Source organism: Strongylocentrotus purpuratus, unplaced genomic scaffold (assembly GCF_000002235.5).
Source record: "Strongylocentrotus purpuratus isolate Spur 01 unplaced genomic scaffold, Spur_5.0 spur5_scaffold_4, whole genome shotgun sequence".
NCBI lineage: Eukaryota > Metazoa > Echinodermata > Echinoidea > Camarodonta > Strongylocentrotidae > Strongylocentrotus > Strongylocentrotus purpuratus.
In genome coordinates, this window is record NW_022145610.1 from 724,553 (window position 1) to 738,595 (window position 14,043).

Below are 14,043 nucleotides of genomic sequence, written 5' to 3' on the forward strand. Positions count from 1 at the left end.
GATCGATACCAGGTATTACAAAAGAGTAACATGAATGCTGGAGAGGTGCCAGAAGAACTAACAGCTAATTCAGAGATCGAGGAAGCTTTCCATGAATAAGTGTTTGGACAGCCCTATTTTTGGCGCTGGTCCCACATGTGAAGATCCGCGTCATTAGTGGCCCACAACTTGCAGCTGCTTTGCAAAAGGCTCACGTGTGTCTGGAAGGTATGTACTTACTATCAAACAATATTTTTAGTTTGCAAACTGTAACTTTGAGATTGTATTGCATGCTCAAGGGGTGAATGGCTCAAAAAGCCAAATCAAATGATTAAGAATAGAGTAAAGGAGGGGGTAACCGACCATCACCAGTTTTCGGCCGATCCGTTGGATGCATGGTAAAATCCCTTTAAAATACATTGCATGACAGCATATCATATATCCCACACATACCATACCATGCCAGAGTCACTGAAGAACCACATTTGCAATGGAAAATATATCTTAAAATATCACATTTTAGCGATGTAATCGGCGGTCCCGCTCCCCGAATCTGACAAATTAAGTATCTTACGCGTGTAAGGTATATGGGTACCATAAAATGAGCTTTAATTCAAGTATTTTTCAGATTTAGAGTCCGATTTTGTGTGAGTCGCAAGCTCAAAAGTATCTCATCGCATGTTTTTAATCAATGCAGCCGGATACCGCAGCGCACACACGATATCTCTGTTCAGTTCAGTTCAGTTCATTTATTTCAATCATAAAACCATAACATAATATATATACAAAAGTAACATGAAACAATCATAATCTTATAATATTGGAATTAAGAAATTGGAGACTAAAAAGGAAGTTTGAAAAACTTGTAAGTAAAATAGTCCCCTGACATAAATAATAAATAACGAGATTACATGGTTGTATACGTTACGACAATAATAACAATATATAAATAATATACTACACATTATAGATACACACACACACACACACGCGCACACATGCATGGTACATTGCAAGAAAAAGAAAGAGTTAAGGGAAATAAGAAGAGACCAACTGTCTCTTCAATAGAACTTTAAAGGATGATATAGTTGTGCATAATGTTAGCTTATCAGTTAAATCATTCCAAATCCGGGGACCATTATGTCTAAAAGAGTAAAGCATTAACTGGGTAGAGACCTTTGGATAATGATATTTGATACAGGAACGAGTATTATACGAATGAACAGATTTATTAAGGATAAACATTTGACAAACTCTTTTAGGTACATAATTATTATAAACATTATACATCATAATAGCACTTTGAATTTTATGTATATCATAAATATTGAGTGTTCTAGACTCTATGTCTAATTCAGATTCCAATTTCTGATCACCGCGGAGGTAGTTTTCGGCACGGGAAGCTCTGGCTTGGGATACCTGCTACGGCCGCTAGGGCTATAGATCAGTGGGGAAACGCATGGCGCGCTTGCTTGCTTCCTATTGACTTTGTACATGCGGCCGAAAACTGCCTCGCTAGGCCGAAAACTACCTCCGAAACAGTGAAAATGGAAATGAATGTTGTCATGGCATTTCATGATTTTTTTTCAGGGATTCTTTCTTTGTTTAAATAATAAAAGTATTTGCTTAATGATTTGAACAAGAAATGATAATAAATAGGAAGTAAAGAGTCCAAAAAATAGGATTTTGTCTTAAGTGGCCGAAAAACCCCTCCTTTACTCTAGACTCTATGGTGAATTGAAGTGGGGGCATCGGAATGTATAAACATAAGGATGGGGTCTAAAGACTACTCCAGCAAAGCATAGAGAATAAGAGAGTCAATGCTATTGCGTATTGACCTTAAGCACTGCACTACGCGTTAATAGGTAGCATTTGCTCACATAAAGAGTCAATACACTCTCAATACACAAATGCACGCAATCATGCCGATGTGACTAATCGGCATGATTGTGTGACTTTTGTGTATTGACTATTTATGTCGATGTGGCTGATCGGCAAGTTTGACAGTAGACTTACAATTTGAATTTTTAAATTATTCTTTCTCATATTGGTACGTTAAAAAATTGTATTTTACTGCTATTTAGGTGTCATCAATTGTCCCTAAAGTACTGATTTTGAGTGAAATTAGTTGAGTTTTGGGCGCTAGTTCAGAAGCCTACCCAAAATTTGACCCGTAACTCCGGCGTGGATACCCAAAGTCAAATAAATGTTCAATAAATGTCCAAATAAAGATCATGAATTACACGATGTTATGTTCATTACCCGTTTCGTGTCAATTTTCTTGTTATTTTTGGAGAATTTTGTGGAAAAACATTGATATTAGTACACTTTTTCACAGGTTTCACGTCAAACTGCTGCACAATACAAGTGCATACCGATGGTGGGTTGCGGGCGGGCGCACGCCTGTGTGAAGTTATCTACCGTAATGAGGATCCGAGACCCACCATCGGTATGCACTTGTATTGTGCAGCGGTTTGTCGTGAAATCTGTGAAAATGTGTATTTGTGTAATATACTACATGTATGTCATAACTAGCACTTTGTTATTATTTGGGGATTGTGCTTTTCAAAATATTTTCCCTGTTCCATAAAGTGTTTTGGATATCTTTTACAGGGCATCTCATTCCTCTGGAGAATTTGTCAAAGAGGAATGGATTGAACTGCGCCATGGTCCTTGGTTGCTTCATTTGCAAGAAGGAGAGGACATTCTCTTCATCAGAAAAAGAATGCGAAGGACGTGGAAAGTCTGCAGAAATAAACCGCAGAGCTACTCTGGCAGCAACGGAGGTTGGTTTGGCACGGGATAGCTTTTGCGACTTGCTGACCATCCTCGGAACAGCCCCACTAGTCGAAGCCCCTAGCTACAACAGGCACATAGCCACTTTATCTTCCTTATCCCAAGAGGTTAGTCACCAGCCTTGTGTTTTCTTCATTACATTATCTAAGCTGTACGTACATTTAATCAAAACATATTTTTATTTCTTAGTTATTGTCGATAGACAGTATAATACATGTACATCAATATCCCTTCTTGTCAAATCAAGGGATGCAAATTAATCAAATCTAAATATTTGTAATAGGGTCTAATAAGTAAGGGGCCTGAGGGAACTTGAAATTTACTTGTTATTTATTACAAACTCTTTTTTTTGCAGACCAGTAAGGATCAGAAGAAGAAGGTGGCAGCATGCCTACGTCAAAGGGCCATGGACAAGGATCTGACCATCGGGGAAAATGATTATGTGGACGTGGCAGTGCCCTACCATGGAACATGGCATAGACGAGGTTACACATCGAATCATGGGGTGGGGGTAGTGATACCGATCGATACAGGGGAGATTGTTTGACACAGACGGTCTATCAAAATCATGTAAACAGTTTGAGTATAGAAAGAGTTGGGTCTTCAGTGTTCTCAGCCAGAGGGACCTTGATCGCCTTCAGAGACTCCAAAACTGAGTAGCAAGGCTTGTCTTTTCTGCTCCTCTCCGAACTCACATGCAACCTCTTTGACTTGAACTTCAGTGTACTTGTTTATACAATGTTTTAGAACATTTCTGTGCTGCAACTCAGTTCCTTAGTTTTTATTGTACATGTTTATATATTTTTAACTTGCCTTTCATTTTAGTCATGTTTACATACACACTATATATGACATTTTAGTTATTTAGAGGAACTAGGGTGATATATATGTGGATATTTATTACACCTTAAGTAGTAGAATAAGTCCAAGTAATATGTGTTGCAATTATGAACTTGCCTTTCATTTGAGTTTTTATTGTACATGTTTATACAATGGTTTAGAACAATCCTGTTCTGCAACTCAGTGCCTTAGTTTTTATTGTACATGTTTATATATTTTTAACTTGCCTTTCATTTTAGTCATGTTTACGTACACTGTATATGACATTTTAGTTATTTCTTTTTAACTTGCCGATTATTTAGAGGAACTAGGGTGATATATATGTGGGTATTTATTACATCTTAGTAGAATAAGTCCAAGTAATATGTGTTGCAATTACGAACTTGCCTTTCATTTTAGTTTGTAGTGTACATGTTTATGTGATATATTTTTTACTTGCCTTTTATTTTAGTTTTTAGCATATGTACATGCATACAACTTTTGATATAAACCAAATACATCCTGCCACTTTCATTCAATTAATTTTTTTAATAAGCGTCATGTTTGTATTGTAAGTTAACATTTAAGTTTAGATTTCTTAAAAATTCAATATATTATAGTCACCATTCTGTGTACTATAGAACACACTACAGCAACCATTCTGCTAACCATAGATCAAGACCCAAACTACCATTCTGAATATAATGCTATCAAAATGCTACAATTAAGCGTAACATTTTGTTGCATATTTTGAATGGTAGTGAATGGTAGATGAATGGTGGCTCTATGGTAAATGAATGGTGGCTCTATGGTAGATGAATGGTGGCTCTATGGTAGATGAATGGTGGCTCTATGGTATATGAATGGTGGCTCTATGGTAGATGAATGGTGGTTATATGGTAGATGAATGGTGGCTCTATGGTAGATGAATGGTGGCTCTATGGTAGATGAATGGTGGCTCTACGGTAGATGAATGGTGGCTCTATGGTAGATGAATGGTGGCTCTATGGTAGATGAATGGTGGCACTATGGTAGATGAATGGTGGCTCTATGGTAGATGAATGGTGGCTCTATGGTAGATGAATGGTGGCTCTATGGTAGATGAATGGTGGTTCTATGGTAGATGAATGGTGGCTCTATGGTAGATGAATGATGGCTCTATGGTAGATGAACGATGACTCTATGGTGGCTCTATGGTATATGAATGGTGGCTCTATGGTAGAATATGTAGGTGTGGCCTAATTTGAATAAATGAATAAATTTGTCCCAATTATTTTAATTAGTTCTATGGTAAATGAATGGTAGACCTGTGGTAGATTTGCTATGGTGTTTGTATGGTAATCTATGGTAGATTTGCTATGGTGTTTGTATGGTGTACCATAGAGATTTTTTTTTGTAAGGGTGGTCGTTGTGCGTTTGGGGTTTACAGTTCATGAAAATAAAGGTTTATTTTTAGGGTTTTGGTATTTTTTTTGTATTATCCTCTATTCATCTAATCTCCGGAATGCTTCGTGCAGGCCAAATAATTCACATCTGAAACATAACAACCTTGAACATGTTTACACAAGACGGAGCTATTCATTCCGAATCCAATCCGACTAATTCATGGCCATGCGGGGGTAATGTAATTAATTTTCAATGCTTGTTGTTGGTTTAGTGTCAGTCAAGTATAGAAGCATTACTCTTTGTATCGCATCTCTGCTATTCAATCATCTACCCGAGTTCACCTGAAAAAAATCTCAGCTTCCAAACTTTATTAAGGTGATCGATGGTATCTCGCCCCCAAGTTTTGATTGTTATTGTCTTTCTTTGTCTCTTTATCTTTTTTTTCTCTCTCTCTCCTTCTCTCTCTCTTTATCTTTCATTCAATCTACCTATCATGATTCGTTATATTATAAGATGCTGCTTGAGATTTGACATAATTGTATTTGTTTCTTTCTTTTTCCTAATCTTTGATGTTTAAGTGTCATTGCTATTAAAAGTTATTTACAAATTTGTATTATGAACTGTTTTTTGATTTCTTGTATATACATTGTCTAAATGCTTTAACAGACCTGCTGAAAAATAGCCTTATGGCTGATAGCGGGTGTTTTAACCGTGTTTAAAAAAATAAAACAAACACACAAAACAAGTCTCGGATCTGTCTCTTTGATGGGACTGGACTGTTAGAACTATTTACCTATGTCAGTCGTTAGACGTACGTACCAAATGCCAAAATTAATTCCACATCGCGTAGTACGTGTAATAGTGTACTGTATGGTTCAAAACCAAGTCAATGCGCTATTGTCCTTTTTAAGAAATTCATCCTCATTACCAAGTCCTTCGGAGAGGACTTAAAGCCGTAGGTTACCTTTGCACTTACTTACAAGAATACACAAGCTTTCTTAACAGTCGGGTTAAACAAGTAAACCAAACAACCTTCTACATCGTACTTTTTACAACAAAATGTTTTCTGATGTTATATTGAATTAATAAAGTATGTGATGAAAATATACAGTATTTCCTTTTCGTCCAGATTACTGGTCTTAAATAACACAGCCTGCGCATAAGTTTATTACCCACTTTCGGGTTGATTGGTCGGTAGCTTCGCCAAATCAACGTTCATCAAATCAACGTTCGTCTGATGTGGAAGCCCCGCCCAACGATGAGTGTTCGTTGAGTAAAGGTAGACTGCATAGGTTTTCATTATCAGTTTCAAGGCTGCATTCGTCGGGCTTGGACTTATGTTTTTTGCATCTCTTCCTTATTCTCAATTTTGTGACGAACTGGAAATTTTCATCAGCTTTACTAATATACAAGGTAAGACACCTAACCTGCTTGATAAACGTCGCCGTACGTTTAGAGTACAGCGGCCCTTTTTTATTTCAGTAAGTAAAGAGTATATCTGTCTATTGTGATATATGTTTTCCATAAGTCTTATCTAGTCAGGTTAGCCTTCTGGTGCAAGACAATTCTCCTTCAACAACCTCATCATATAAATACAAAAAGTGCAAGGTATACTATGTTTATGTAATAATATATAATAGTAAACCAACTCTTAAACAATCAGTTCATAATTCGATACTAAATTACCTTTATTTGATTTCATGACACAAGGTTTTGATGAATCTCGTTTATATACGTCCATTACCATATTCTGAACTCTAAAATAAACCACTGTTTGAGTGTAACCCCCCAATTAGCCCTTCAAACCTGCCTTTTATGAATCAGTCACCAGTGCAGTCTGGTTTAACATCGACTCTTAGTCAAAGTCGGGTTTTAACTTTCTACACCATTTAGACTGCACCTAGTTAAAGTTTAAGCCTGGTCTGACTTTTGTTCAAAAATTGTTGGCGATGGCGATAGTGAAAATCTGCTGGCACCAGATTTAGAGAGACCTAAATTAGCCTCATGAAGAGGAAAATTCGGCAGTGAATGAAGGGGGAGGGACATTTTTCTACATATAGTTTCAATTCAAATAACAGTGAAGTTTCACAAACTTCACATGTTCTTAAAGAGAGTTCGGAAATTAGATTTCATTTAAATGAAAATAATTCCTGATTTGTATGTGTCTTTTGGAATAAACAACGTTACACTGACTATTTCTTGTAATGCTAATGAAAAGGACTTTTGACGCACTAGAAACAAAAATTGGTTATCCAATGATTTACATGATTGATGAATACGCCTTTTCCACTGAAGTCTGCTCTTCCCGACATGTGTCCTTGGGAATGAGTAATCGATAAATCGTGCAATAATATCTGTTAAAATCTTTGCCAATCAGTATTACCATTTTCAAATAAATGTTGCATTAGAGTGAAACATACCAGAATCCTTGACTTCAAATTCATGTATTTAAATCAAACTCTTTCCCTAAACTATAAGTATGCATTTTTTTTTTGTATCTAGTAAAATCGAAGATGAGAGATTACTTGTTAAAAACCCATTTTTAGATATTACACTGATATATTTCTTGGTATTTTAAAATGTGTATTTCTGTATCCTAAGTTCTTGAACCGAACAAAAAGAAATGTTTCCCGTTTTACCTTGATGTAAAGAGAAGTGACTATCAAACTTGCAACTCTTAAGTCATTGAAACAAAAGCATTGAAATATTAGCATGTAAAGTGACTCACACACTCTGCCGTGTAGGCCTACCGTGTGCCACCGTGCGCAAAAATGTCTGCGGACGGTGGAGAACGGCAAGGGCACACAGTGGTTCGTTATCAAAGCGGGCAACACGTTAATAGGGCGTTGGCGCTTATTTACACCCGGTGGGACCCGGCGAAAGTTTTGGGCATGTTCAAAACTTTGGCCGGCTGGCACCGGCCGCAAGTAAGCGGCAAGAGGACGGTGTTGAACGGTATGAGGACGGTATGAATACGTTATGAAAACGGTCACACTGTATGAACACGTTCACAACACGCTCATAACCCGTTACATAACGGTGATGAAAAATGGAGAGCGGACTGACCGTTGCCGTTCAAATCGGGGTATTTATGGCAGTCGTGTCATGACGTCAGCAGTCCGGGGACTCGCTCACAGGACGCTCCGAGCGGTGAGGGGACGCTAAGTGACCGGTAGGTGGCTGCTACAAACCCGGTGCACACGTTCGAGACCCGGTATGGGCCCGGTATGGAAACGGCCAAAATTTTCAACAAAAGTCAATCTGGGCGGTGAAGATGGTAGAAGCACGTTCAACACCCGGTATGCGCCCGGTGAGAACGGTCAGAAGATGGCAACGAAACGGTGAAAATAATAATTTTATGAATTTTTTTTTGCGGCCGGGGACAAGTTCGCTCAAAACCCAACGTTCTGGACTCTGTTGTTTTTTTAATAGCGCGGCAGGTGGACGGTAGGCCTACACGGCAGAGTGTAAGAGCTCCATAAGAGACATGTTGATAATTGTTCACTGGAAGCCTTTCTTCAATCAATTTTGAAAGACACTATCGTCCGCATAGAGAAGTAAATTTGATGTAGAATCACACAAATAGGCATGTCCGTGATGTAGCTCATGCCACGAGTGTGGTGTAAAACAATCCACTAAGCATAAGTTAGAAGGCAGATGCTTATCACGCTTTCAAGTTGAATAAGCAATTAACATAGAATATCAACTCCGCTGTGTTTACTACACATCTGATCAGTTTGATTTATTTTGAGATTCAAGCTTCTTATTGACGTATCTTACACGATTAAGTTTTGTTAAGTAGTATGTTATTATATTCTATATGCATGTGTTGATGCATTTTTGTATTCAATTTTATATTTATTCTTGCATTAACTGTTTAAATTGTATTTAATTAGTTTTGTGTTTGCTTTAGTTATTATCAAGTTATTTGAATTATTTCAATAGGTTAATGGTAAACCTGTTCTATTGTGTTAGTTGCTTTTAAACTGTAACAAAATAACCAAAGGGCATTACCATGTACAAATTGCAACAAATGTGTCCACATAAGTTGTACTGATATCGGTATTAAATCGTATGATGATCCAGCCCAACATTTCTTTAATTGACAATGTTCAAAATGTATTTTAAGATACTTACTCTTTTCCTGATCTTAACTATGATTTCATAATTGATGTTCAAGGTGATACAAATGGCTGTAATCTCATACGTTTCATGGAAACAACAAATATGTCATGTATTGATTGTTTGAAAAGCAAAGGTCTTAAATTTGCACACTAAATATTCGTAGCCTTCTCCGTAATATAGATGAAATCAATCATTTTTTACAGAGTAATAAAAATCATATTCTAGCATTAAATGAAACTCTTTTGGATGAATCGGTTTTCGACAGTGAACTTGATATCGATCATTTTAAGCTTGTTCGTATAGATAGACACAGACACGGTGGTGGAGTGGCCGTGTATATTCATAGTTCGTTGTCTTTTGAAGTTATCAAACATGACATATCAAATTCCTTAAAAATTATAGCACTTCTGATTTTACCGAAATATTCAAATCCAATGATATATTTATTTGGTATAGACCGCAAAATAGCAATGTTCAATTATTTCAACAGTATGCACATTCATTATCAATCCTTGATAGTTTTAATTACTCTATTTATTGTTATCTGGGACACAAATTGTGATTTATAAAAATAACAGGGTCCTCTGATTTAAAAGGTCTGGATGAAACACATAACTTTTATCCACTGCAAGATATTAACAAAACATATTATACTAGGATTACAGCCAACTCAATGACACTCATCGATCATATGTTAACATACTCAACTGAGAAAATAAAAACAAACGGTGTTATACATGTTGGAATGAGTGATCATTCTTTAAGTTATTTAATATGAAAGTCGAAAAATAAAAACTCCTCCCGAGTAATTAATTATCAAAAATTATCTGGTATTAATACAGAATCTTATTAAGAAGATTTAGGTCATCAGCCATGGCATGAAATCCTTGATTGTACCTGTGTCAGTGAAGCAGTCAAAAAGTGATAAAGTTTTCTTATGGATGTTGTTATCACCATATGCCTATCAGAAGCAAGACAATTAGGAAAAAGAAATCCCCATGGATGAATTCAGATATTTTTAAATTGATCAGAGAAAGGGATAAATTAAAATAAAAAACTTGGAAAAATAAAGATGAGAAAAAGATGAAAGATTACAGAAAAATTAAGAAACAAAGTTATTTTTGAGATTAGGAAAGGAAAGAAGAAATATTACTCTAAACAATTATTAAAATTGAAAGTAAATGCTGAATGCACCTGGAAGGTGTTAAAATCTTTATCACCTTAAAATAATAGTGACACAAATATTTTCAAATCGATACCAAAAAAATTGTTCGAACAAAGTGAACATTTTAATGAATACTTTCCGAACGTTGGAATACTTTCAGCATCTAAAATTACAATCACACATAGATCTGTTTTTGATCAAGAGTGTCATAGAGTATTTGCATTTAATTTTGGAGTAATATCAGAACAAAATTTTTGAAAGAATTTAAACCATTGAAAATAAATCTTCATGTGGAATTGACGGAATCTCTGCACAGCTTTTAAAGTTGTCGACTCCTGTTATAATTCCATCTTTTACATATTAAAGAAAGCGAGTGGTGGAGATGACTGGAAAAGAGATAAAAAACAGTAGTTATGTACGAAAGAGTCATGAACTGCACAGGCTGACAGCAAGAAGTAAGACATTAAAGAGACTTTATTTTTAAAGGAAATAAACACTTAACTTGTATAATTATTAGGCTCTCATGCTTATAGAAAAGTGATCCATCATGGGAGGGGTACCATGATGCATTTTGACCTGGAATCGAAGTTGTATTGTTTGTTTTGTGTAAGCAAACAAAATCCCTCCAAAATATTTATGTACTTCATTTTTCTCTGCAGTGTTATCATCTTCGGAAGTATGAATAATTTTGTAACGAACAATGTTTTCATTTGTTATGAATAGTAAAGATATTACAATATTATCATTAAACTGCCGTGGACTTGGAGAACGTTGTAAAAGAAAGGATCTATTTAATTTTTTGAAAAAGAAAGATGCAAATATATATTGTCTACAAGACACTCATTTTGTTTTTGAATGGGAAGAAAAAATATTAAAAGAGTGGGATGGAAGAGTTTCTTTCCATATAAAGCATCTAATGCAAAAGGAGTTGCAATATTATTTGACAAAAACACAAATTTTGTTATAAAAAGAGTAAAGAGTGATATTGATGAAAACTATGTAGCCCTTAGTATCCAGTTTGGTTTTCTAGAATTTTCACTGATTGTATTATATGGGCCAAATAGTGACTTCCCAGAATTGTTTAGTTGTATAGAAAACATACTAGAGTATGATGGTCCTCACAAAATTATTTGTGGTGATTGGAACCTGGTACAGAGTATGGAGTTAGACACTTTTAATTACCTTCGACTTAGTAACAAAAAAGCAAGGGAAAAGGTACTTGAGATAAAAAAAAAAAAAAAAATGACTTTAATTTGGTTGATCCATGGCGTCAACTTCATCCTGATACAAAATCCTATACCTGGCGACAGCTTACACCATTGAAGCAAAGTAGGTTGGATTACTTTTTAATGTCTTCAGATATATTTTCCTTGGTTAGAAAATGTGAAATTGGTTTTGGCCATCGCACTGGTCATTCAGTGATCAGTTTAGACATTGTGTTAGATAAATGTCATAAGAGATTTACCTATTGGAAGTTTAATAACTCATTTTTAAAAAAAGTCTGAATTTGTTAATCTTATTAAGGCGAAGGTAAATAAAGTTTCCCTACAGTACCTTAATGTTGACTGTCTTGATGGTAAACAATTTGAACATGTTAGTAAAGAAGATCTGAAATGTAGAATTAATGACCAATTGTTTTTTGAAACTTTGTTCATGGAGTTGCGGGCAGTTACAATTATGTATGCAATTCGACAGAAAAAGATGGAAGAAAGTGTAGGAAAGGACCTTGAGACTGGGATAGTTAATTTAGAAAGATTGTTGAAACATAATACAAATACCAGAGCAAACTAGGAAAACAATAAACTATTAAGAGATGAATAGAAGCAATTCAGACATCAGAAGCTTGACATGGCAGCCAAAAGACTACGGCTTCAAACAATGCAATATGGGGAAAAAAACATCAAAATATTTGTTTAGATCTAGAAAAACAAAGGATAGTGAAAAAAACGTTTGTAAAATTGATTGACGACAATGGTACAGTGTTGCAACAAGAAGAGGATATCTTGAAAGAGGTTGGGTTATATTATGAACGTGTGTATAAATATCACAGTCTCACAGAAGAAGAGAGTATTTCCTTAGAGAGAGAAATTTCTCATAGTGAAATTGAATATGCATTAAAGAATATGAAAAATAATAAAGCTCCTGGTAAGGATGGATTTACTGTGGAATTTTTCAAAGTTTTCTTTGAAGAATTAGGCATTTATATGATGCGTAGTATGAATTGTGCTTACACTTCTGGAAAATTATTTATCTCGCAAAATATTGGTTTAATAACATTACTTCCTAAAGGTGACAAAGTGAGACACATCAAAAATTGGAGACCAATTTCTTTGTTGAATGTTGTTTATAAAATACTATCTAGCTGTATGGCTAATAGACTAAAAAAAAAGGGTATTACCTCGCATTATACATGCTAATCAAACACGTTTTATGTCTGGACGATTTATTGGTGAAAATATTAGAATTTTATATAACATTATTGCTTATACTGAGAGAGAAAATGTTCCTGGAATGATCTTGTTAGTTGATTTTTGAAAAAGCATTCGATACTGTTTCTCACCACTTTTTGTATAAAACACTTTCCCTTTTTAAGTTTGGTGGTTCTTTTATAAAGTGGATAAAGATAATGCATAGTGATGCATACTCTAGTGTTATGGTTAATGGGCAAATAACATCGAAATTTCTTGTAGGAAGGGGATGTAGGCAAGGGGATCCGAATTCTCCATACTTGTTTTTGTTGTACGCCGAAATTCTAGGGATGTTAATTCGAAATTAACACTCTGTGAAATGAATTTCTGTCGGTTCAAAGGAATTTAAGATCCTTCAGTTTGCAGATGACACAATATTGTTTCTTGATGGCACAGCTGCTAGTTTCTGTAATGCACTACATATTTTGGACCTATTTGGAAATTGTAGTGGGCTGAAGATCAATATCCAAAAAACAAACGCAATTTGGATTGGGGCTTCAAAATGTAATGAAGATATAGAATTAGAAGGAATACAAGTGAATTTTGTATATAATGATTTTTTTTTTCGTTATCTTGGTGCTGACTCTCATGTTGTTATTGACAAAATACCAGATTATAACTATGATAGAATTTTTGACAAAGTAAAACGCCAGATGATTTCTTGGATTAAAAGGAACATTAAGGTTCTTGGAAGAGTTACAGTTGCTAAATCATTACTGTTACCACAGTTTAATCATCTTTTTATGGCAATCCCAGATCCTTCAGCTAAGTTAATGAAAACCATAAAAGTTAAGTTCTTTAACTTTATATGGAACAATAAGCCAGATAAAATTAGTAGGAAACAGGTTGTTGGTACATATGAAGAAGGGGGACTTAAAATGACAGATATTGAGTTTTTTAACATGTCACTAAAGTTAACATGGCTTCGAAGAATGGTTTTAGGAACATCTAATGATGTTAGTCATTTAATGCAATCGTTTTTAACAAAACCATTTATAGTAGGGTTTGGTGATGAATATTTTTCGGCATTGTCTCATGAAGTTAAATCTTGGTATGAAAAAGGCATCAGATGTATAAATAATTTGATTGATGATAAGGGAAAACTTCTGACTCGTGAGCAATGTGAACAAAAATTCTGCTTGAAACTAAATTATTTGTCTTATTATTCGGTAACTCAAGCTATAAAGTGTCGATATCAAATGCATATTGAAAAATGTGAAAAAAAATGTAGTAGATCCTCTAATGCCGTCTCATATCAAAATATTAGTACATGACATAAAAGGTTGTCAATATATTTACAAAACT

The 14,043-nt window shown here is 35.1% G+C and overlaps 2 protein-coding genes across 3 annotated transcripts in view; one reads left to right on the forward strand and one right to left on the reverse strand.

The window, feature by feature from the left end:
• On the forward strand, positions 1–3,448 carry LOC115929166. Of its 2 annotated transcripts, XM_030997573.1 has the most exons (3): positions 1–207; positions 2,593–2,882; positions 3,131–3,448. In XM_030997573.1, the coding sequence occupies exons 2-3, from the start codon at positions 2,646–2,648 to the stop codon at positions 3,320–3,322; spliced, it is 429 nt and encodes a 142-aa protein (XP_030853433.1). In that variant the 5' UTR covers positions 1–207; positions 2,593–2,645; the 3' UTR covers positions 3,323–3,448. The 2 variants fall into 2 exon arrangements, with proteins under 2 accessions (XP_030853433.1, XP_030853434.1); XM_030997574.1 differs by lacking the exon at positions 1–207 and having other exon boundaries at positions 2,473–2,882.
• A 6,516-nt stretch (positions 3,449–9,964) lies between these two features.
• The window catches only part of LOC115929260 (OTU domain-containing protein 3-like), a 78,877-nt gene continuing 74,798 nt past the window's right edge, over positions 9,965–14,043 (reverse strand). Inside the window, exon 2 of the mRNA XM_030997935.1 lies at positions 9,965–10,066. Within this exon, the coding sequence (XP_030853795.1) occupies positions 9,965–10,066 (102 nt within the window). The remainder of the gene's footprint in view (positions 10,067–14,043) is intronic.